The following is a 26,999-nucleotide window of genomic DNA, read 5'->3' on the forward strand; positions in this document are numbered from 1 at the left end:
TGTCTTGAAAATACATAAAGCATTGAGAGGAAGGAGCTGCAAAATGAGTGACTCTGAAATTTTCACATCAAAATGAGACTTAAACACCTGGAGATGTAAATACCAATTATTGGGGAAAGCTAATAGAGTGGACCTCAGAATATTTGTGTTTGTCCTGCATGTTGTCAGTCACTGCAATAAACTCCGACTAGTTGAGGTTGACATTGAAATTTAAGAAACAGTTCTATCAGGATCTACAGTTGGGTGGCATCTGAGGCCTATCAAAAACATTCTCTCAGGTAGCAGGTTGAAATTTGGTACCTGATATTCAGGTACCAAATTTCAACAAAGTTCAGTTCTGCAACAACCATGTCCTCTGTTTGCACCTTCACAACAGTCGAATGGTTAGTAACCCCGTTTGTAACTGTTATTAACCACACTCTGGCACAGGGAGACAGTATTGGAGCTTTTAGATAATTACCCAAATGCAGAGGGATCCTCTAATGACCTTTGAGGATATGCCAAATGCACAGAGAGAGAGATCTTGTAACAATGATTAGTTTGTCTATTTTCATTACTACAAAAGAAGTCCTAAATGAGAAGAAAATAGGTAGGATGCAGTCGATTCTAAATTTTTTTGTTGTAAGAAGGATGATGCCTCCAGCAATCCATATCAGCTTCTGGATTTTAAGGATAGTTTACCCTTGAAGGAGTGAACTGATACACACATTGCATGTTAAAATTATTATTAAACAAATTTCTATTAGGTTTACTTATCCAGAAAACAAGTTTAGTGCTTTACGTTGACTTCCTTGAAACCAATTATAACATGCAAATCTACTTGCATGTTTTAATTGATTGTGTGAACATTTAAGATAATGTTCTACACAGATTTTTAGTCCTAAAAATATTTGTGTAGTTCTAAAAATTCTCTTTGAAAAAATTGTGGTGCCAGTTCAGTTAAATTATTGGTTCAGTTTAATTTGAAATGTGTTGCATATCTTGAAGGATACCCATACTTATTTCAGTCTAGAGGATAAATACAGTATAAATTAAAATAGACAATTAAGGTATAACTACAATTAAAAAACAAACTGTTATTTTATGATATTTACATGTATAAAGAGCATCACATTCCAGAACCCATACCAATCCTTCGATCACATGCACATCACCTTTGGTGGTCAGGATGGTTCCAGGCAAGTAAGAAAAGGGAGAAGACATCATAGAGGGTGAGAAAAATGAGAATTCAAGTCCTCAAAGCAGTTACTTGTAGTGATGAAGAAGAAGAAACTAAGATCTTTATATTTTGGTACAAGAAACTGAGAAATTTGTCATGAGAATATTTTCAACACAATTAGACAATAAAGGATTCAGAAGAGACGAGTAAAACAGAATTTAAGCACAGAACAGAAATTTTTTTTCATACTTTTTTTTAAGTATGAGTTAGTTGGTCTTGAACTGCATGAAGGTTCCCTAGTTTTTTTCTCCCTCTACTGTACTCTGATTTTTCATCAAGCAGGCAAGCCAAATTGACTAAAATATACATGCAATTTGCAGACACAGTAAACTGATGCCTCAGGCACTTTAGTTGTGCCACATAGCTTTAGCAAACAAATGATCCAAACAGCATTGATGTTTCCTTGTCCATATCAGCAGATGACTGTTGTATCCCAAATGAAAACCCAGACAGTCTTGGTTAGTGATTTTGTGTTGAAATGTTAATATATATATACACTGTGTTGACTTTTCATTAGCAGTGCCCCCCTGTGTAGAAATGGATTGGTCTAGTGAAAGCTGAAAGTCAGAAATAGCTCGCATAAGATTGCAATTCACATATGGCAATCAGTTGAGTGTCTGTGAGGAAGAATGGGTTGATGTAGAGATCTTTCTGACTTTGAACATGGAATAATTGTGGGATCAAGATATGCAGGTGCAAGTATCTCAACAGCTTCCATTCTGTAGCATCATGAGTCTATCATGATTAGCTCAACAGCAGTCGAACAGTCAACCAACGGTCACAAGTGGGAAAGCTACATATGGTCGATATACATGGTAAGCATTGTGTGTCTCATCCTGTAACACACCAGCAACATAGCACAGCGGCCCAGCTAACCATCCAATGCTATGTAGGAATGGCAAGATAATTTTTCCACATGGAATATTTGCTAGACATTAGCTGATACAGGCTATTGCAGACAGTGGCCATCACAGATACCCATGCTCACTACAAGAAACTGTGCCTTGCATGGGCATGTCAGCACCAACACTGGACCACTGAAATGTGGAAATCTCTCACCTGGTCTGATGAAAACCATTTACAACTGTATAATGCTGATGGGCATATTAACATTCGGAGAAAGCAAAATGAGGCCATGTCACCTAGATGCACTGATTGGTGTTTGGCAGGCTGGAGGTAGTAGTGTTATGGTGTGGGCATTGTTTTTGCAGCAAGTCCTGAGTCCTCTAACCACCATTAATCAATGGCTCATTGGGAATGCCTACCTTTCTATCATTGACGACCAAGTACTTCCCACTCCCTTTCATACAACTGTTAGCATTTATCAAAAAGATAATGCACTATGTAACAAGGCCTGGAAGTTTGTTGACTGGCTTCAGGAATGTGACAATGAATTCTCTGGCCTCCCATGTCCCTCTGGCTCAGCCAATCTCAACCCATTGAGCATGTATTGGGATCTATGGAAAAGGACATTCGATGCTATGACCATCCACCTGACAATGACAGGCATTGCTGGACACATTGTGCAATGCATGGGTTGCACTACCACAGGATACCCTGCAACACCTCATGGAGACCATGCAAATATGTGTACATGCTGTATTATGGGAAAAAAGGTGGCCCCATGAGATATCAGGTATTTATTGCTAACGTAAAGTCAACTTGATAACTGATTAATCCATTCTCAAGCATTTCAAATTGAGTCCTGCTCAACTTCTGCCTTAACAGAGTTAAAAAGTTAGTTTCTTTTTTGCATTATGGCATTAATATTTGTTACTTCAACAAATATCTTGTTATCTATTATTTTCCAATTTTTATACTGTCACATAGCAAGAAATATTTTTCTGGTTAGTTTAATAATACAGTAATACCCTGACTTACGCTACCCTGACTTACGTGAACTCGGAGTTACATGGTTCTTGATTTTTTCGTTTGGTGTATATCTAAAATTAGCTTACCAGTGATTTGGAAGTCAAATCATAAAGCTTTGGCGACAGCTTCCATTTTTGTGGACTGGTTTGGTCACCGCTTCATACCCGAAGTCGAACGTTATTGCAAGTCTAAACAGATTCCATTTAAAGTGATGCTTCTTATTGACAATGCACCTGGTCACCCTCCTGCCACCCTAATTAATTTCGACCCACGTGTGAAAGTTGTGTTTTTGCCTCCAAACACAACCAGCTTGCTTCAACCGATGGACCAGGGAGTCATCAAAACATTCAAGGCTTACTACACGAGGCATTCGTTTGCATGTCTGAATGAAGCTATGAGACAAAATAGTGAGATATCTATTAAAGACTTTTGGAAACAATTCAATGTTTTAGATGCCGTAAGAATCATTGAAATTCACAAAAAAACATTGAATGGTGTCTTGGAAGAAACTTTGTCCATTTTTTTTTTTTCAAAAACGAGACGAAACCAACGCCACATGTCGCTCATGTGATAGAAGTTGTTAATCTTGCCAGGCAATTAGATTTGGAAGTCAGTGGTGATGATGTCAACGAGCTGGATTCACATAGTCAGGAGCTGACAATGAATGAGCTCATAGAGATGTGTGAGCAAAACGTCACTGAAGTATCTGACACTTCAGACCCAGTTCCACCAGAAAAGCACATGACAATTGCAAGCTTGACAAAAGGTCTCAGCTCAATTGAAAAGGGCTTAAAATTTTTAGAAAACATAGACTCCAACGAAGAATGCATTATAGCTACAAAGCAAGGAATAAAAAAATTATTAGCTTGCTGCGAAGAAATTCTGCGTGAAAAAAAGAAGGCGCTGTGTCGTCAGACGAATTTGTTAGATTTTATGAAGCCATCGACATCGAAATAACTTTTTTACGTAACTCATTTATTTTTTTAATACATATTTTGTATTAATATGTATAAAGAACTGCAATTTTATTAAATATTTTTCTTCTAAACTAGTGTTTCTGTTAGTCCTTGGTCCCAATTAAACAAAATTTATATGTATTTATATTCAAAGTTGCACCCCGACTTATGCGAATTCGACTTAAGTGATTTTTGTCGGACCCACCTATTGCGTAACTTCGGGGTATTACTGTACTTATATTAGTACCTTTTATATACAAGTATAATTTTAATGATATAGCATATTTTTCTTTCTAGACTTCAGATATGGGACACTCAGAAATGGTTTTTCAGTTTGCCTTTCAATGTGCCTTGACAGTGTTATCCATTGCTTGTCCTTGTTCACTTGGTTTGGCAACACCCACTGCTGTAATGGTAGGAACTGGAGTTGGAGCATTGAATGGTATTCTTATTAAGGGAGCTGAGCCATTAGAGACTGCTCACAAGGTTAATATATCTCTCTCTCTCTGTCTCTGTCTCTCTCTCTCTCTCTCTCTCTCTCTCTCTCTCTCAATCATGTAATATTTAAAGTACATTTAACCATTGTTATTTGTTGAATTTTTATGTGATATATTCTTCTGTTTGGTAAAACTTTATATACACTGGTGTTCAAAGAAAGTGCATCACCCCTTAAAATTGTAATTGTCGTCCGAATAATGTAAGTATATGGCAGTATTTCTTGCAGATTTTGTCAGAAAAGATTGACACATATAGGTGATGAGGTAATATTGCATCAGCTGTTACTTTCAGCTGTATAAGCACACTCTGCAAGAGTTGCAGTCATTCCTTGCTTGTGTCAGAATGGCGAGTTACATGCAGTTGACACCACGAAGAAAGAGTGCTATTGTTGCTTTATGTTCTTCCCGTCATATTGCTTATAAAGTATCTTATAATCGGTCAGTAATGAGTAGATATCTTTCCAAACTCAAGAATACTGGTTCTGCTGATAGGAAAAAATTAACAGGAAGCAAACGAGTCTCTAAGTCAAAACAGGACCGCATTTTGAAGCGCTTATGCCTTAAAAACCATAAAGCTTCTTTGTCTGAGCTGAAAAGAGAATGGGAAGAACATACAGGAGTGGTAGCAAGTGCAGTAACAGTCAGAAGATGCCTCTTCAAAAATGGACTTGTAGCCCGTCATCCTAAGAAGAAGCCCCTCCTCACACAAAAAATGAAAAAGGCCTGATTCATTTGGTGTAAGGAGCATGTCAAATGGATCCCCAAGCAGTGGAAGTCAGTTATTTTCTCAGATGAGAACAAATTCAACCTGCATGGCTCTGATGGGAGACAAACGATTCACCATAGGTGTGGTGAAGAATACCATCCAGACTGTATGGTGTCTACAGTGAAATTTCCTACCAGCCATATGACTTGGGAGTGCATTTCGTATCACAGAGTAGGTCACTTGCAGTTTATAAAAGGTTCCGGAAATGACAATGGATATTTGGCTATATTAGAAGGCAAATTGCTGCCACCCTTTAGAGGCCATTTCAACCTGCCAAGTAACTGCATCTTTCAGGACGACTTTGCTCCTTGTCATTGGGCGAAAAGTGTAAGTAGACACTTCTGTAGTTACTTTAGCTTCATTTCTGCATTAGAGGTTCGACAGTAATGTGTTTACCTTTGTTACAGGCGAAAAAATGGTTGGACGAACGGTCCATTACAACTCTTAGCTGGCCAGGAAAATCACATTGGCCTCCGACCCCCCCAGGGGCGGGGATCGGAGGCCAATGTGATTTTGGCCATAAACGCTAGTATGAGACCACTACAAATTTTCCCCGGGTAAGAATTTTTGACCCAGTCCGCCTCTGTTTATCGACATTGCTTTTCTTTTTCTCTCTGAATCTGTAGTGTCTTCACCAGGACGCTTCCTTTTCACACCTTTTAAGTATTTTACTCATTTTTAGGGAATAAAGCCCAATTACAAAATGAGGAGGCACGCTTGATACACATAAACAAAGCTGTGCACATGTAGCAACTGAATAAACAACACCGTAAAGGCAGAGATAACTATTAACACCTCACATTTTAAAGCACATTTCTGGGGGTTAGTACCATAAAACGATAAAAACAATTTCCAGTTGCATTCCTGCTAGTGGAATCTGTTATAAACTGGTAGTAAACTCAATCTAATTGCATTTGCGATAATACCAATAGCTGGAATTTTACGTTATTATGGTGAAATGCGTTTCCCCTTCACTGATATAAAAAAACATAAATACATGTTCAGAATCTTCTCTTCATTCCTATCGTGTTGCGTTCGGTTGGGGTGATTCTGGTCCGACTGCCATTTCTTGTAAACACAAAGGCGAATTGTGCATAAGCGAATTCGGTTCATGTTATATATGATATTGTTCCTCTATTTATAAATCGTGTATGATCGAAAGGCGAATTGTGCATAAGCGAATTCGGTTCGTGTTATATATGATATTGTTCCTCTATTTATAAATCGTGTATGATCGAATTCGTGTAGTGTAAACACGTGTTATACGAGGACTGACTGTATTGGTTAAGTCATCAGATTCTGACATCACAGTATGATGGGTAAAAGTGTCAAGAAGGACAGACATGATGGGGGGGGTGATGCATTTTGGATAAAAAGCACATAGACTCTAAAATAGTAACAAACAGCTGAATGAACTTAACCAATTAATATTAAGTCAGTTTAATATTAACATAAGCACAGGAAAACAGAAATCAGAATATGTGTGCTATAGGCCAAATGACTGTGATAAGTATAATGAATAATTATAAAGACAATGAATGGGCCAAAAATTACTTTCAGGTCATTTTATCTGGTATGGTAGCTCACTCAGAAGCAGAACATTTCTGGGGGACTGTTCTAACATGTTTGTTTAGAAATAGTAATACAAGAGGAGGTTGAAAAGTTTCTAGTCTCTTATAGAAGGAATTCTGGAAAGTTATGAAAACATTTATTTTTCAACATAGCCTCCCCCTTAAGTCAACACCTTTCTATCACAATCCACTGGCTTCTCTAAGCTGCTCAAATAAAATTCAGAAGATTTTGACTGAAACCAATTGTTGACTGCATCCATCACAGCATTGTCACTGTCAAATTTCTATCCTTCCAATTCCTTTTTTGAGATTTGGAAATAGAAAATAGTCTGCAGCCAAATCTGGTGAGTAGAGTGGATGCTCTAATAGCTCAAGCACACAGTCACACAGTGTTGCCTGGGTCACAAACACTGTATGTGCTGGCGCATTGTCTTGATGCAGGATGACTCCTTTGGCCAATTTCCCACACCCCTTGAGCTTCATTTCTTTGTGGAAACATCTCAGTAGGTTAGAATAATACTCGAAATTGATAGTGGCATCTTATTCCAGGAAATACACCATGATCATTCCTGCATCCCAGAAGACGGCTGCCATGACTTTCCCAGCCAACTTCTGCACTTGAAACTTTTTAGGAGGGGAGAAGAGGGATGCTTCAACTGTTTCAATTGTTCTTTTGTTTCTAAGTTGAAGTGGTGCACCCATGTTTCTTTCATAGTGACATACCTCCCTAAAACAGCTTCATTAGCTTCAAATTGCAGCACAATCTCATGACAACATATCCCCACTTCTGAACTGCATTCAGCATTTTAGGGACCCATCTCAAAGAAATCTTCATTCTTAAAACGTTCCACATTATCACGAGCTCACTCATGCCAAATGTTGAATGTTGTTCTGTGGTCTTGCATGATCAGGTCACGAATGGGATCCACATTTGGAGGTGTTGATATGGCAACAGACCTCCCACTGTGGGGTGCATCTTCAACACTGTCTTGTCGACACAAATTCTGTAACCAAGTTTTTGACTATGGCATATGAAGAACAAGTTCACCCTAATGTTTGCTGCATGTGTTCATGAATTTCTTTTGGTGATATTCCATTTAAATGAAGCTGTTTTATTTTTGCTGATTGGTTGTGTCTGAATATTGTCTCGCACAGGTCAATAGCGCATGGCATTATCAAATTTTCACCAATGTGGACCTCTCCTTGACAAGTAATGTGATAGCTCACTTTCAGTGAAGCTTCTAAGAATTCTTTTTTAAGACTCACAAATGTAGATTTCACCAACAAAGTATTTTTTTATGTAATACTTCTTTTTCTCTTCGAAATAAGCAGTGCAGTTACCTTTCAAGTCTTGGTGATTTCTTTAAAAATGTCTCAGTTTCTGTTCACATATTCATGCAGTTATTGCTCAGCTTATGTTCACAACAGAGAGTTTCATACAGTTATTGCTCAGTTTCTGTTCATATATTAAGCACAGAGGGATTTGATTCTACCGATCACCACAATAATAGAAGCCAAACTTCAAATATTCATTTTGATAATGTCTTTTTTTTTTTTCTTTTTTTTTTCTTTTTTTTTTTTTTTTTTTGATCTTATCTGTAGCTCATTTTGTAGATGGACTTGGTGAATGGTCATGATTACATCTGCCACTAGTTCTCTCATTTTCGATATTCTCGACTCACTTCGCATATTTTCTCAGGATTTTCTGTCCTCTTTGTTACTCTTACTAAAAATTTATCCATAATTGGACAGTGTGAAATAAAAATTTAAAATAGTTATGCAGAAAAACCACCACAACACTCCAGCACAAATTCACAACACAAAGCATTTCATTTATGTACATCCCTGTTTCTAAGGGCAGGAAAATAGCTAAAATTGGCTGTATATTTGCTTTTATATATTCAGTATTCAGTTGCCTAGTAATTTTTGTAAACAACAGGACTTGTCAGTGAATAATTACTGTAAACATCCAGTTTCTCCCCTCAGCTGAAAATGCAATAAAAGTCAGTGGAACATTAAATTACAAACAGCTACCTGTGGAAGAGAATATGGCTACCATTTGTCAGGTACATTAGTTATAAAGTAAATTTTTGTAAACTACAGCACATAACATCCTTTCTTTGACCAGAAGTTACACACTTGGGATAGCAAAAACTGCTAAGGGCTAAACTAGATAAAAATATACACGAATTGAGAAGTGATTTGTGGAGAAATCTCATGACTTCATTTTGGCACTATGACAGGCCAGCCAGTTTTGTTTTGATTTAGTTTTCTCAAAATGCTGTAAATTCAGAAATACACAGTAAAAATTAGTAAAATATCATAATTAACTAATAAATATTTTAATAAAAACTAAGAATAGGAAAATCCCCTCATTTTGGATGCAATGCCCATGGTATCCCTGGTTGAGAACCACAGATTTAATGGAAAAGGTTTCTGAGGGTTTTTCTTTCTTTCCTTTTTTTTTTCTTTCTTTTTTTTTTTTTTTACCAGGTTGGGCGGGAAGTGATTTGTAAAAGGTGTCATCTATTTAGACCTGAGAAAGAATTAAACAGAGCCACACGTGTGGCTTTATTTAATTCTTTCTCATTAATTCAATTAATTCATATTTAATTCATGTGGCAGATTAAGTTGTTTTTATTGAAATATCACAATTAAATTGGAAACACCTCAGTACTAACACTTAAAACAGTTCAGCAGTATTTCAGGAATACACTGTTATCCATCATCATCAGGGCTCTTGTAATAGCTCCTAGACTGGATTCACAAGATTCACATGAACTGTTTCCAATTTAATTGCGACATTTCAATATAAACAACTTAATCTATCATACAATATATTAATGTTGTTTTATTTAATTCTTTCTTGTTTGATGAGCAATCACGTAGTGCCCCTCTTACAGTTAATTAACTATTTAGGCATGTTAAAGCAATGGCTATTTTTTGTAGTTGCAGGACCACACATTTGGAAATTCATCAGTGAACAGATGGATTGAATGCAATGGCTCCAGTTGTGGCTACCAAGATCGTCTAGATTTAATCTCTCTTTACTTTTCTCATACTTTATCTATTAAAGTATGTGTCACTGCATTGCCTCTTCCACTACAGGACTGAAGGAATGGATAACACAGCAACTTGGTTGCTGTGCTCCACTTTTTGTGGTCCTGTAGTTGCTTCTTTTGGACCACAACCAACTCCACAACATATGGGAATTGACTACTAACAGGATGTGTTAGTATTAGTAATGGCTATATGGTACAAGGAAGCCTAAGGCTTATGCTGCACCAGCCAAAAAAAAACCAAAAAAAAAACAGTAAAATAATAATAAAATTACTACTTATTAAATAATAAAACAAAAGGAAAAGACAGCCTATCCATTTCCCTCCTCCCATAGCTATCTTGCTTTGATTTTTTTCGAACTGTCAGCCTCAACCACAGATTTAGGTAACTTATCACAGTAATTTATAACTCTCTGGCTAAAATAAAACTTCCTGCAATCCAGTCTAAACATCTCCCACCGTAACTTAAATTTATGGCGCCCTAGCTCTAGAATCATTTAGAACCATGAAAAGTTTGTCCGCATTCATTTTACTTTTGTCTCTCAGAGCCTTAAACACTTCAATCAAGTCTCCTCTAAGGTGCCCAGTTTCCAAGCTGTGTTTGTATCGTTATGATAAATTGATAACGGTTGCTTAAACCCACATATTCAAAGTCTTTCCTCATATGGATGTCCTTTTGCCGATCTCAAAAGGCGAGTTACTCGTCTTTGAACCCTTTCAAGAAGCTCAATGTCTTTTTTTTTTTTTTTTTAGGGGTCTCCATACTTGAACACAGTATTCCAAGTCTGCTATAACAATAGCCATATATAGTGGAATTATGAAGTCCTTATGTCTACTAGCAAATGTTTGATAACTCATCGATAGCCCACCATGGTCCTTTCTTGCAAGCTGTCTACAATGCTTGGAGAACTTCATGTCTGATCGTATCGTAACTCCCAATTCCCTTTCTTCCACTACTGACTTCAGTTCAACTCCAGCCGACCGGGCTAGCCGGGTGGGTAAAGTGCCTGCCTGGCAACCCAAAGGTCGCGGGTTCGATTCCCGCCTCGGGCTTGGATCAATGTACTGCAAAAACCTTGGGAGGTGCATTATGGCCACAGAAACCTATGCGCCAACAACTACCAAAAAAAAAAAAAAAAAAAAAAGTTCAACTCCACCAAGTGTATAAGTTATTTTGGGGTTACTGTTCCCCAGGTATAAGTCCTTGTACTTTGCTGGATTGAAGCAAAGCTGTCACTTTTCTGACCATCCCTGCAGTCGATCTAGATCACTCTGAAGAAGCTCTGTTTGGCTGTGATCATTAAGTACTCTACCAATCTTTACATCATCCGAAAATTTAGACATCACACCCCTCTAGCCCTTCATCGATGTCATTTAGGAAAATCAAAAACAGTAGTGGTCCCAATACCAATTCATGGACTTCTTATATTAACCTAATCTGAGGAATAACCATATATCAAAACCCTCTGCCTTCTACCCTGAAGCCATCCTGCTATCCATCTAAGGATTTTCCCTGTGATTCCAACCCTCCAGCTTATAAAGTAACCACTCATATGGGATTGAGTGAAACGCTTTGCTGAAATCTAAATAAACAATGCCAAAATTATTCCGTAAATCCAGCTCGTGAGTCACCCTCTCAAAATAGCTAACCAGATTTGTTAAACATGATTTTCCCTTTACAAATTATACAATGTGCCCATGCAGAAGATACATAGGCTAAAAAAAACTAAGTTTTGGAATTATTTATGAATTGCACATTTTGAATGAATTTTATGGTTATCTACCAATTTTATAAAGAACTATGCTTACCCACAATGTCTGAATTTAACTTTGGAATGTCTTATTTTAGGTAAAGTGTGTTGTATTTGATAAGACTGGAACTATTACACATGGAATACCAGTAATGACTCGTATAAGCATCTTTGTATCAGAAAGTGTTTGTTCATTAGCTAAACTTTTGGCTCTGGTTGGTACTGCTGAAGCTAACAGTGAACATCCTATTGCACTAGCCATCACCAAGTTTGTGAAAGAGGTAAGTAATATTTTCAGATTAATACAGATAACTCTCACTTAGTATGTCCCCAGCCATTGTAAATTACTTAATGCAATTTTTATTTCAAAATATTAAATTAAAAATTATGTAAAAACATGTCTTATTTTCGGTAAAGTGTGTTGTATTTGATAAGACTGGAACTATTACACATGGAATACAGTAATGACTCGTATAAGCATCTTTGTATCAGAAAGTGTTTGTTCATTAGCTATGGGAAGCCATAGATGAGTAGTACCAGATGGGGTGATACCACTGAGATAGCCACGTATACTTGTCACGCATGTTTCACTGTTGTATCCACCATCACCACCTCTTAGTCACTGTCAAGTTTGTATTCCAGCAATCTGTCACTCGTGCAGTCTCAGTTATATGTGCACATCATTGCTAAAGCATTACCAATATATAGGATAAACAAAGCACATGGGACTGGTCAAAAAATTTCCACATAAAAGCAATCCATAACACCAGTTTACCTGGAATGATGCATCTCCATCTTGTTTGAAGGGTTTTGCAGTGACTGTGCCCAGAAGTCATATAGAACTCTTATGGTTTTGAAGATGAGCTACCCAATGTAGTTGAAGATATCAGTAACATGGCAATCATTTTATTGTTTCTTTAATAGTAAATAAAAATAAAATACAATAGTGATATATTTTTACTTTACATATTACAAAATATTATTTTACTTTAACTATATTAGAAATTAGCATTTTGTTAAAAAAAAATATATATACACACACACACACACACACACACACACACCACAGCAGACTCGATTTACCGGGGTCGGATTAACCAGGACACTTAAAGACTCCAAATAAAAAAATAAATGAGAAATCATAAAATTCAAGTAATAACTAGAATAGGTATAAACAGATGTTTTGCAAGTCTTAAATAAGTGACAAGAAGCATACTATAAGTCATAATTGGGAGATTAATGTGCCTATTATCTTGCAACCTTCACTGTTCTCACACCCGCCACTCGAAAAAAAAAAAAAAAAAAAAAAAGAGAGAGAGACCAAATGTTTAGTTCGTTTTAGTGCATCGCGTCAATTGTTGTGTTCCATTGCACCTCAAAAGAACAAATTTTGTTTCGTTATTTATGTCAGAGATGTCAGAATTTTTTTTTTTTTTTTTGTATAGTAACCATTTTGTTTGTTTAGAAATCACGAAAATGATGGGCAAACGCAAGGGTTGTGCTTTCAATTAAACAAAAACTTCAAATAATTCAAAAGTTTGAAAACAGTGCATCTGTTAAATCTCTAATGAACCATTATAATGTTGGTGACCAAACCATACGCAATGTAAAAAAAAAAGGGAAGCTATTAGATTTAAAATCGACATCGTAAAAAATAAAGAGAAGCATCGTATTGGACACGCGAGTAGGGTGTGGTAAGTTTTTTTAGTTTTTTATCTATAGTCATACTTTTTATGTAGGTTGCTGAACAGTTTTCAGTACAGTAAGTTTCCCAACTTACGTAGCTTTGGACTTATTATGACTGAAGATTTCAGTGAAGGCGACACACGTTTCACCATAATAACATAAACACCCACAGAATTCCAGCTATCGGTATTATTGCAAATGCAATAAGATCGAGTTTACTACCCATTTATAATTAGATGCACTAACAGAAAAACTCAGTCAACCGGAAAGTGCAAATTGTTTTTATTGTTTTATGGCAGTGACCTCCAGAAATGAGCTTCAGTAAAATGTGAGCTCGCATGGGGTGATAATAGTGAGTTTTTGCCTTAACCCTGTGAAGTTCTTACATAAAATTTAATTTTGACTATTATCATGGTGCCGGCTATGAGAATAAGTGACAGCGGTACAACTAAATCTATGAAGGAAAGGAAAGTGATAGAGTTGGATCAGAAAATTAAAATAATAAGGATGTATGAAAATGGCCAAACAATAACAATTATCGTGCGGAATTCAGATTTGCCTGTGGCAACTGTGAACACAATAAAGGAGAAAGACAGAATACGAGAAGCGATCAGCACCAGTGAAGTCAAGTATAATAACCAGGGCTACGAAATACATATCAGTTTTAATAGTACAATAACGTGCATTTTTTCTTCCTTTTATGTTTTTTTCTTATGTGCCACCTGGCTACTTCGCTGTCCCCAGATAAAGCTTTTAATTAAACTAATTAAAAATATATAGCTATTTTTCTTCATTCTTCTGCAGATATTACATAGTTTTTGTAATTTTGCCATATCAGGGATATAGTAGTAATATTTTATTAGTCATTCCCGAGTTATGCAAAACTTGACTTACATAAGAATTCCTGGAACATATCTCATACGTATGTCAGGGACTTATACTGTATTTTTGGATTAACCGGGAAATCAATTATCTGGAATTTTTTTTTTTTTTTTTTTTTTTGCCATCTATCCTGGAAAATCGAGAGTCTACTGTATATAACTCCCTGTGAATGCCAAGTTATCATGAATGCTTGCCCACAGTTAAGTGAGGATTACCTGTACCTGTTTTCTTATGCTCCTCTATAGAACTGCTGTAGTTGAATTGTTGAATTTATTTAGTGTTATATTCAGTATAATTATGATTACTATCTAAATGTGGATCCATCCAAGGTTCTTTAATTAGCATTAGCATTAGTAGAGGCATTTGATGCAAGAAAGCAAGCTTATGCAGCATCAGCCAAAAAAAAAAAAAACCACTTCCACTTCACCCCTCTGTTTGTTCAAAATACCTGTCCAGCTGAGCCTTAAACTTATTTAGGCTATCAACCTCCACCACAAGGGATGGAAGTCTGTTCCACCAACCAACCACCCGCTGGCTAAAGGCAAATTTCCGCATGTCTATCCTACATCTGTCTTTCCTCAATTTGAATTTATGCCCTCTCAGGTGATTTTTCTGAGCTAGAGGAAGAATCCCATCAGCATTGAGCATGCTTAAACCATTCAAGGCTTTATACACCTCTATCAGATCACCTCGCTGGTGCCTAGTCTCCAGACACTGTAATTTGCAAAACTTAAGCCTTTCTTCGTAAGAGCACCCCTTTGTTCCATTCACTAATCTTGTTGCCCTTCTCTGTACTCGTTCCAGCAGCTCTACATCCTTCTTGAAATGAGGCCTCCAGACCTGTATACAGTACTCTAGGTGTGGCCTGACCATCGCCTTATACAATGGAATAATCACCTCCTTATCCCTGCTGGAAAAATTCCTGTATATCATTGACAATACTCCATGAGCTACTCTTGCAGCCCGTCTGCACTGCTCAGAGAACTTCATATCTGCCTGCACAACCACCCCCAAGTCCCTTTCATTCTCTACCACTGTCAGTGTAGTACCACAGAGTTGATACGTTGCTCTGGGGTTGCTGTTTCCCATGTGTAGTACTTTACATTTGTCAATGTTAAACTTCATTTGCCACCTCTCAGCCCATCTGCTCAACCTTTCCAGATCCTGTTGCAGCAGCATAGTGTCAGTAGTGTCCTTGACAACCCTGCCAACCTTTGTATCGTCTGCAAACTTGGACATTAAGCCCGATATACCATCATCAGTATCATTTATAAATACAGAAAACAATAATGGACCCAACACTGAGCCCTGAGGGACTCCACTAATAACATCAGTCCACGATGAGCAGTGTCCATTGATTACCACTCTCTGTCTTCTCCCCCTCAACCACCCCTTTATCCATAGCAGCAATTTGCCTCCAATGTCACACTGCTCCAATTTGTGTAGCAGTCTTCCATGTGCAACAGTATCAAAAGCCTTTCTAAGATCCAAGTATATAATATCAAAGTTATTCCCTGCATCCAGTTCTTTTGTGACTGCATCATAGTATCCAATCAAGTTGGTCAGGCAAGACTTCCCCTTAACAAAACCATGCTGTGTCTGAGCTATAACTGAAGTCTTGTCTAAATGATCCTGCAGTGCTTCTTTAACCAGTGCCTCCATTAATTTTCCTGGAACAGAAGTTAAGCTCACAGGTCTATAATTACTTGTGTCAGCCTTTGATCCTCCTTTGTGAATTGGGGTCACATTTGCACATTTCCAGTCTATGGGTACCTCCCCTGAGTCCAAGGAAGCTCTCATAATTATGGCTAAGGGTTTGCTTACTTCCTTTGCTGCCTCCTTTAATATAACTGGATAGATCCCATCCACCCCGGGTGCCTTTCTTGTGTTTATCTTCAACAGTTTCTCCTCCACTTTACTCCCAGTTATTTCAAGATTCTGTAGCTTACTGCTAGAGTTGAATACACCTCTGGCATTCCCCTCGCTGAATAACTCCTCATGTGTGAATGTCGATGCAAAATATTCATTTAGTTTGTTAGCTACCTGAGCAGGATCATCAACACTTGACCCATCAATATCAAGTGGACCAATCTGATTCATCCCCTTCCTTCTAGAGTTTACATAAGTAAAGAACTCTTTGCTGTTTTTCTTTGCATCCCTTGCCAAGGATTTCTCGTAATCTGCCTTCGCCTGCCTAACCTCCTTGGTAACTTGGTTGCATATCAACTTGTATCTATCATAGGCTTCTGTGTCATGTGTTAATTTGTATGTATCCCATGCATTTTTCTTCTCTGCCATATGCCTCATTAGTTCATCTGACATCCATTTTGGCCTAAACCTTGAACAATATTTCTTAGTTGGTATGTAAAGCCTAGTAGCTTCCAAGATAAGTTCTTTGAATGCTTCCCATTTTGAATTTGCTGTTGGTAACATCATCAGTTGGTCCCACTGTATAGAATTTAAATACTGTCTCAGTCCATCGTAGTCGCCTTTACGGAAGCAATAACCCTTCCCTTTACCCCTAATGGTAGTTACCTCTTTGAGTAAATCCCACTTCAGCACACTGTGATCACTGCCACCTAGTGGTTCATTTATCTGCAGATTCTTAATGCATGAAGAATCACTGCTGATAATCAAATCAAGAGTATTACTCCCTCTAGTTGCCTCCCGAACATGTTGATGTAGAAAACAATCATCCAATAAATCCACAAAAGCCCTGCTAGTGTGTGAGTAACCAGCCCCCAAATTCCAGTCAATATCTGGGAAATTAAAATCTCCCATTATAAGACACTCTGATTTACTGGCCCACTCTATTTCCCTGTACAGTTCCTTATTATACTCATCAGAGTCATTAGGCCTATAGCACACTCCTACTCTCAATTTTGATCTCCCAATGTTTATGTCACACCAAACTGACTCCACACTGCACTGTCCAGCGATGTCGACTGGCTTCACTTCCTTGGTTTTTATGTGTTTCTTAACTAATAGCATAACCCCTCCCCCCTTCCTATCCCGTCTATCCTTTCTGTAGACGTTGTACTCTCCAAATTGCAGTTCTGCATCCCTTATATCTGTGTGACACCACGTCTCTGATATCCCAACAATATCTGCCTTTGATGTTTTGAGCAATACCTCAAATTCATCAAATTTATTTACTAAACTCCTAGCATTGGTGTACACGGAAGTATACCTGCACCTGTTTCTATTCTTAGCTACCCTAACACAACCCATGTGTTTACTTGTACCGCAATGGCTCCCAGCAGTCTCTGAAATACCATGCATCTTGTTTTTCAGGCTTCTGCTCATTCTAATAGAAGCAGTGCAAGAATCTCTTTCACCTCTGCCAGTGGCTACTGTCAATCTATTGGTCTTTGTCTCCCCTTTTGCCCCTTTAATCCTTTTGCAATTGTACACTTATGTATACATGCTACCCCATTTGTGGGGCTGAAGGACTGCAGAAGTATATACAGGGTGATTCAGGAGGAATAGTAAATTTGGAGGTTATGTTATTGATTATTCTGAGTAAAAAAAGTTCATGTAAACAGGTGTCCAATTCTCAATGGATATGGAGATACGGCTATTTGAAATTGCCTCGCACAGCTTCCTGAATGAGATGTGACTAAGAAGCAGTTATGACCTGATGCTGTTTGGTGTTAGAAACAACCATATCGACACATGCTGAATGTGTTTGTCTATGGTTTTTGTGCTGGAAGTGCTACTGCTGCTTGTAGAGAATACCATTGACGATTTCCTAACCACAGAATACCAGATTCAAGAGCTTTTACTAGTGTTTACACCAAACTGTGTTGAGACTGGTACAGTTTCCAGCGCTCATATTTCTTCTGAACGTGTAAATGAATAAAATGTGGATGAAATAGAACACATTTTTCAGTCAGTAGAACGTAGGCCTGCTATTAGTACACAAAGAATTTTTACGCATATCGGTGTTCCACAGACTCTTATGGTGAACATTACGTGAGCACGGCTTGTATCCATTTCACATACAGCAGGTGCAACACCTTCAACCAGGAGACGATGCCCAGCAATTGGAATTTTGTCGGTGGGTAAATGCTAATCGCCAATTAATTCCATTAATGCTTTTCAGCGATGAAGCTACTTTTGCCCATGACGCTATCAGCAGCCACCCATAACTCTCATAGGTGGTCAGACGAAGATCCACATGCCACTGTAGAAACAAATTTTCAACATCACTTCTCTGTAAACATGTGGTGTGACATCATCGACAATCAGTTGATTGTGCCTCTTGTGTTACAAAATTGTCTTACAGGGCCCATTTACCTAGAATTTCTGCAAAACAAACTTCCACTACTATTGGAGGAAGTTCCCTTGACTACAAGGATTGGTATGTACTTTCAGCATGACAGAGCTCCTGCACATTATACGCGTCTGGTGATACAATATCTAAATCGAACTTTCCCTGAATGATGGATTGGCCACCAAGGTCTCCAGACCCCACTCCATTAGATTTTTGTTTTTGGAGTTGGATGAAAAGTGTGGTATACAAAGAAAAGGTGAATACAAGAGACGAATTGCTCACTCACATTTTGGATACTGCTGCCCTCAAAGGAATGCCAAGACAACCTCAGAAGAACAACCTCTTATTACCACAAGAGTTGCAAAATGCATTGTGGTTAGCGGTGCGATTTTCGAACATTTATTTTGAACTGTAAAAATTTTGTCAATTATTTGTGTTTTGTATTATTCAAAAAGTCAATAAATAGAAACAATAAGTCATTTATCGTTCTTTAATACCTCTCATAATGGCTTTGTGCATGCCAGTTTCAAACAGTTTCATCTCCGTATCCATTGAGAATTGGACACATGTTTATGTGAACTTTTTTACTCAGAATAGTCGATACTATAACATCCCAAAATATTTACTAATCCTCTTGAATCACCCTGTATACATTTGTATGCCTATGTACATTTCTATACAATTGTATTTGAAGATTGTTCATTAGTTTTTGTTTGTTTCTTTGTTATTTGATTTTTAGGAGCATTAGCAACTAAGGCCATATTGCTCCGGGGATATGCGGTGGTCATTCCCTGACCTTTCCGCATCCTCCGTATTTGGTGGGCACGGGCTCGAACCCCGGTCTAATCAAGAAGTGTGTGCTACGCACTGCTGCTCCTGCCCACCTGGCTATGGAAGCGCCAATTGTTCATTAGTAACAACAACAAATTGTGTGTATGTTTATATAATCTTGAAACTGTACAGCAGTGACATTAATATTAACACCTCATAAGCATAATCCTGTTGCAGTTTGCAGCAAAATTCCTACATGGTAAAAAGTTACTTGTAATTGTTAATCTTCTTCAGTTGATTACACTATGTATGTCTTCATTTTTCCAAAAATGTTCCAGATAGGACAGCACACAGTCCACTTTTTCTTTCCTCTTTTCTTCAGCACTCACCACTTTGTCATGCTCTCTGATATGGTGACCCCTGACTTCATTAATTTAGCCATTCCAATTTCACCCATTTTTATTTTTTGTTCCATTTCCTAAATCTTAGAATTTTTTAAATTTTAATTTTTTATAGCTTTAATTGTGATTGGCTTTTCAGTTTGCTCAGCAATTATAATATTTTTTGTTTTCTTTTACTTGTTTCTGGATTTTTGAGGTGTCTTTTTATATTTAAACACACTTTTCATCCATCTGTCTTTCTTGGTCATATAGAGGCATTTATGGCTGGTGTCTGAAATAATACTGTTTGGGATTCACAGTAGCTGATGCCATTATAATGAAGAGGTTACTGTGTTTCCCCAAATCTTTCTCTGTTATTTTTCATTTTTTTTTTTTTTTTTTTCATTTTTCTTCTTGAGGTGAGGGTCAGCATTTACTTTTATTTTTGCACATATATGGCGTACTTGCCTTATTGCAGCAGAAATTACACCACCTTGTGCAAGGTTCTTCACAAGGTGCTTCCCAGAATGAGTATCAGCTTTTGCTGTTATTCTTTTGTATTTTTTTAAATTTTTCTTTAGCATTTTCTTTTCTTTGTTCAGTCTGTTTAATTGCAGATAGCGGTAGCACCCTCGCAAACATATTGTAGTTGCAGCAAAATTCCCATATAGTAGAAAGTTTTAGTTGTAGTTTTTAAGCTTTAGTTGATTACACCACGTCTTAATTTTTCCAAAAATTTATGATTTATGTACATAGTTTTCAGTTTTTATAAACTACCAAATTCCAAAAAAAAAAATTTGCTCCAAGTTTTATTTATTTATTTTTAAACAAAAACCCCAAACATGAAAAGTATATTATAACCTGTAGTACTTAGTGCATGGCTTTAAAGTTCAGAAAATGGAGAAAAACACAGAGAAGTGGCCTGCATACTGTCTGAAATCTCACTTGGAAAAGAGTTTAGTATGAATTTTATGTTGCAGTTAATTTTTAAGATTATTTGCATTTCAGGAAGTTAAATATGAGAATTAAACAACAATGGAGATTTCAATAACAGTTGTGCAGCCTATTTGGACACAAACTATGTTGCAAATGACCGATAACATAGGTTTTTTTTTTTTTTGTTTTTTTTAAAGCAGGAACTGCTTTTAAAAGTAATATATCACGAATGGCATACATAATGTGCAAGACCATCTAGACAGGAATGTAATTATACTGCGGTCCAACACGGATTTGTTTAGGGGCAACCTTGTCTGAGAAATCTGATTGGATACTATAGTGCAGTCGGGTTTTTTTTTTTTTTTTGTTGGTTTGGTGTTTAATGGCACGTTGGCAACTTAGGCCATAATGTACCCTATGGTGCAGTAACAAACAATAATTTTGATGATATATACTTGGATTTCAGGAAAGCTTTTAATACTGTTGTCTGAGAAATCTGATTGGATACTATAGTGCAGTCGGGTTTTTTTTTTTTTTTTTTTTTTTGTTGGTTTGGTGTTTAATGGCACGTTGGCAACTTAGGCCATAATGTACCCTATGGTGCAGTAACAAACAATAATTTTGATGATATATACTTGGATTTCAGGAAAGCTTTTAATACTGTTGCACATAAAAGACTGTTGTACAAATTTGAGCAATGTGACATTAAGGGCAAGTTACTGCTCTGGATAAAGGCATGGTTGAGCTTGAAAAGACAGAGAATGGTTATCAGTGGGCAATGCTCTTCATGGACTAACATTGTTAGTGGAATCTCCTCGGGTTCAGTGGCGGGCCTATTGTTGTTTTCTATATTTATGGATATCGAAATGGCTGTTGAAGTTTAACATTGACAAATGCAAGGTACTGCTTATGGATAGGTCAAGGTGTTTGTTTTTATTGCGGTCTTCAGAGTTTCCCCTATAATTATATGGATAGCAGTAATTCCAGATTAACTTACCAACTATGTGGTATTACACTCAGAGTATTGGAAAATGAGAAAGACTTGGGGGTAATTGTGCAGCCAGATATGAAGTTCTCTGAACAATGCAGATGGGCTGCCAGGACAGCTCATGGGATTTTGTCAATGATATACAGGGATAAGGAGATGATTATCCCATTGTACAAGGCAGTTGTTGAGTACTGCACCCATTCCAGCAGATTTACATCCATCATAAAAGGAGGGTCTCCTTTTAGGATGGATGTAAATATGCTGGAATGGGTGCAGAGAAGGGCAGTGAGATTGGTGAAGGGCATGAAAGGGTGGTCTTGTAAAGAAGGGCTTCAGTTCTGCAAATTGCGGCATCTAGAAACTAGGATCCTGCAAAGTGATGCGATTGAGATGTTTAAGGCTTTGAAGAGATTGAACAAGCTCAATTTTGATGGTGTTCAGCTTGCTCAGTCGATGGCATTCTTCCTCTTGCTCAGACTACACATATGAGAGGGCATAAATTCAAATTGAGGAAGGATAGTTGCAGAATAGATACATAGAGGTTTGCCTTCAGCCATCAGGTGGTTGGTTGTTGGAACAAACTTCCATCTGTTGTTGTTGTGGAAGTGGATGGTTTGTTTGAATAAATTCAAGGAAGAACTAGACAAATTTTTGGAGGGGATGGACAGATGGTGTGAGATTTTTTTTTTTTTTTTTTGGCTGATGCTTTAGAAGCTTTCTTTCTTCCATCATATGCCAATACTAATAAATGACATGGGGTGCCATCTCTTTTTTTTTTTTTTTTTTTTTGATAGATAGGAATTGCTGATGCTAATAGTGCATTAGCTAATTGTAGAAATAAACACTCAGAAACAACAGTATTTGTTTCTCCCTCATACATGTTGAAATTATAAATCTATGCAGTTTGCCTGTCATCCATGCATTCTTATCCCTCTCTAGATGGGCACCTGTAGATGGTGAGGCAAACCCCCAGTGATGCTGCTGATCCTTCAGTTTAGCATCACTGGAATCCAATGCCCACAGCCTAAGTTCCAGATTTACATCATAGGAATCTGGTGTCTTTCCTGTGTGCTGCAACCTGTGGAAACTCAAAAGTTTCAAGAGTTTCAAAAGTTTTAAAGGAAAGAAGGATCTGGTGGGAGGGGCCCAGCTTCAACAAGACTGGTGGTCCCTGGATGGCTTAGCCAGGATCAAGCTAGTGGGTTTGTTTGTAAGGGTCAACCGTCTCAATGCCATTCCCCTACTCTTATGATCCGAGGGACAGGATCATAAGGATAGTGGGCATCCCATTTGGCCTCCATAGTGGTTGGGAAGCCTGGCCATTGAATCAAAACAAACTCTGCATGAATCCCGATGAAACAGTTTCTTCTGGTGGGCTGCAACCCCGGGTCCTATCTGAAAAGTTGAACATTGGCCCAGATAATATCACTTCTGCTAAAAGATAGAAAACAGAAATTATATCAGGTCCAACACTTTGTTACCTGATAATTCACTCTACTAGTGAGAACTGCTTTAAAAAAAATGTCACTCTTCTTTATCCAGAAGGGTTTGGAAGGATTGGCAGGTTCTCCTAACTCTGCCAAACTGCTTTGCTGAGGCAACATACTTGTGGAGAGACTAGAAGTGGCAGACATTCGGAACAGCTCCTAGAGGAGGAATGCCAGTCACGATTACCCCCCCCCACAAAACACTTAACTCATCCTGTGGTGTCATCAAAGAATTAGGTCTTCCTGAAGTGTCTGAAGAGGAAATCTGTTCTAAATTAAAACCCCCAAGGAGCAATAGCTGTGAAACGAATATTATTGTATAGGGATTGGAAACTTGTTCCCACTAGAAATATCATCCTGACCTTTAACTCACCATCTCTGAGTTAAAGAGTCATCAAATTAATGTCATCAAAGCTGGCTATATTAATTGTTCATTGTGCCTTTATGTCCCCAATTCCTTTAAGATGCTTTAATCCCAAATGGTCTGTTGTGGAGCCCCTGCATGTGCTCCGCATGCTGCAAAGGACAACAAAACTACATCATGTTCATCTATGAAACCACATAAAAGTAAAAAAGTAAACTGCAGCCATTATCAACCCACTGCAGGATGGAAGCCTCCTCAATAATTCATGCTAAGGGAAATGGACCATAATCTGCCACGCTGGTCCAGTGCAGGTTGGCAGATCGACCATATTTAGCAGTCAGGGGCTTGAACCCCAGTCTACTCAAAGAGCGTGTGCTACTGCACTCCTGCTCCTGACCACTCAGCTACTACATAGTGTATATTAACTGCCAAGGAAAGCACTCTGCTTATTCACAAGCATGCTAGAGGTGGAAAGAAGAAAGTGGAATTCAAAGACTAAAGTTAGAGCTGAACATATCATAACAGGAGGCAAGAAAAGCAGTGAAACCAATGAATAAACCTACTGCTCTGAAGGTAGCAGGGAGATGTTCCATTGTAACCCAAACAGAATTGACTCTCCCACCAAATAAGTCATTCACTTCGACTATATGCTACTTGTTAAGCTTACAAAAACCCACACAGGAGGATCAATCAGCTGCCACTCCCATATCAGTACCTCCTAATGCTCCACCAATAACAAAAGAAATTGCTAGAGATGGAGGTACCAGACGATTGTCTTGAACCACTTTGCGGAGGAAGAAACTGACACAGGACAGCGTCCATACTTCCCCAAAAGAGCTAAATTGAAGACTTCGGAAGCCGACCGACGGATCCACCAAGTCAAAATGAAGCCTAAATTCCTACAGTGGCATTGTTGTGGATTCCGGCAAAATAGTGATGACATCAAGGCCCTCTTGCAAAAGCATGAGCCAGTTTACTTTTGCTTATAGGAGTCCTTTGAAGGCAAAGAAAAACCCTTCCATTCATAATGCCACCATCATATTTAAAGACAACTGGGAATGGATCTGCCCATGAAGGAATTGTTATCCTTGTGGGCAATCAGATTCCTTTTAACCTGTTCCACTTTCCACCAGTGTAGAAAGAGTAGCAATTTGCCTTACGGTAGGTATTAACAGTCAGCTGGATTTATTTACCACTTGGGGCTGACATCTCCCAGAAAGACCTTGATGATCTCATTGTGCAGCTACGCACCCCTGTCTTACTCCTTAGTGTGATTTCAGTGTACGTACTGCCCTATGGGGTAGTACTGATGTTAATGGAATGTGATGTCTCGTAGAGCATATACTCACTGACAGTGACCTCTCCCTTCTAAATGTGGGAACTAACATCTTTTTCCATATGTTATCTATATGTTCTCTGCTGTTGATCTTTCTATATGCTCCCCTTCTCTCCTTCCTTCACTCACTTGGGAGTTGGAGGAGAACGTCTGTGGAAGTGATACCAGCCTACTTAACAGGAGGCTGTGTCTACCTTTTAAGTACAGTCAGCTTGATCAATCTTCCATAATCACTCTTTCACAGTGGAAGAGTGATTATGCTGACTGGAATGCCTTTCAACATCTGGCAGAGTTTAACATCAGTACAGTCAGGAGCCTATCAATGATGCAGTGATGCATACATCACAGAAAACATTGTCCATTCAGCTGCGATTATAATTCCTAAAACATCTACTCTTCATTTCCAAAACCTTGTCAGAATGCTGAATGTACAGCAGCAAAAAAGGTACAAACCAGAGCTTGGGTGACATTCTGACGATATCCTACCATGGCCAATCTCTTAGCCTTCAAACATGCATACGCCAAAGCACTTCTTATTCACCATCAGAGCCAAAAGAAATTGTGAATCTTCTTTACATCCACTATTAACCAGTCAACAAGCAGTGTCTGGGACAAAATCCAGGAAATGAAGGGGAAATATACATTGCATCCTTCATCGGCCCTGGAATATAATGGATGCATTATTGCAGACCCAACTGCAATAGCCAGTGCTCTTGGGGAAGCTTTCTTTACCATCTCTTCAACATCTTCATACTCCCCAGAGGCCGAACGGGCTAGCTGGGTGGGTAAAGTGCCTGCCTGGCAACCCAAAGGTCGCAGGTTCGAATCCCGCCTCGGGCTTGGATCAGAGTACAAAATGCAAAAACCTTGGGAGGTGCAATATGGCCACAGAAGCCAATGCGCCAACAACTAACAAGAAAAAAAAAAAAAAAAAATCCCCAGAGTTCCTGGTCCTAAAAGGCAATCACAAAATGCAGCTAAAAACTTTCAGTCTAATGATTCATCCTTATAATGCCTCATTATAAGGCACATAAGGATGAATCAAGGTAGATTGAAAAATAGCTCTAACTTTTTTTTTTATGAAAACCCCAAACACGAGCAGTGTTAGAACCTATAGTACTTAGTACTGTGTTTAGGTTGGAGCTTGAGAAGACAAAAGAAGATATTTATTGACATTAGACTTGAACTTCTGTAGACTGTAAATTTCAGGAAATACGTATGAAGGAAGGTTGTTCCAGAAAATGGCAATTGAATGAATAAATGAGGAAGATGAAAAGTTGGTTCTGTGAGTTTGTAGTTGGACAGTAAATGGATGTTGGCTGGTGGCGGCATGTGTTTGGACTGTTTTGAAAGAGAGAGCGGAAATTATACGGATTTACCAAGGCACATGCTGCTGAACTAGACCTCATCCATTATGAAATGATCAAACATCTGTCAGCAAAATCCATGGACCAACTGCTCTTCTGTACAGTAGAATCTTTTTAGAAGAGCAGTTTCCAGATTCCTGGCATAAGGCAATTGTACTTGCCTTACCTAATCCAGGAAAAGTTCCCAAAGTCACACAAATTGCCATCCTATTGCTCTGATTAGTTTTCTGTGCAAAATCCAGGAGAGAATGGTCAATGCTCACCTTATATGGTATATGAAGGCAAATGGCCTGCTTTCCAGAGTGTAGTGCGGCTTCTGAAGGAACAGATCCACTCTGGACCATTTAATTACTGGAATCTTCCATTCTTTTTAAAATGAAAACACCTTGTGTCGATATGGAAAAAGCATATGACACAACTTGGAGATTTGGAATTTTAAAAGACCTTTATAGCATTTGGCTTTAGAGGTCATCTTCCAACTTTTATTAGAAATATTTTATTCCTTCATTTCATCCAAGTTCATATACGATCTACTTTCTCTCGGCCCTTTTGTAAAAAGGAGGGCGTACCCCAAGGATCAAGTTGACTATAATCCGAGGCCTTGAAAGTCAAGATAACCTGCTTCAGTCTTCAGTGGGAGCAGAAAGATCGCTGTGACTGAAATTGGACACAGTAAAGCATAACCAATTTTATTTTAATTAAACTACTGTGTTGATATATTTTTCTGCAATCCAATAGTAATGAAACTGAAGAGGCTGTCGTGAAAATTTGCTATGTGTAACACATAACACCCTTATACAGCATGTCATCTTTAAATTTTATTTGCTTCTTCAAG

The 26,999-nt window shown here is 38.1% G+C and overlaps 1 protein-coding gene across 2 annotated transcripts in view; it reads left to right on the forward strand.

Moving 5' to 3' along the window:
* ATP7 (copper-transporting ATPase 1) overlaps positions 1–26,999 on the forward strand; it is a 260,566-nt gene that overhangs the window by 135,242 nt on the left and 98,325 nt on the right. For both annotated transcript variants that reach the window (XM_090372608.1, XM_090372616.1), the window contains exons 12-13: positions 4,345–4,533; positions 11,790–11,972. In XM_090372608.1, coding sequence (XP_090228734.1) covers positions 4,345–4,533; positions 11,790–11,972 — 372 coding nt within the window. The remainder of the gene's footprint in view (positions 1–4,344; positions 4,534–11,789; positions 11,973–26,999) is intronic.

Source organism: Mastigoproctus giganteus, chromosome 1, assembly GCF_048544385.1.
Source record: "Mastigoproctus giganteus isolate SK-2022 chromosome 1, ASM4854438v1, whole genome shotgun sequence".
Lineage (NCBI taxonomy): Eukaryota > Metazoa > Arthropoda > Arachnida > Uropygi > Thelyphonidae > Mastigoproctus > Mastigoproctus giganteus.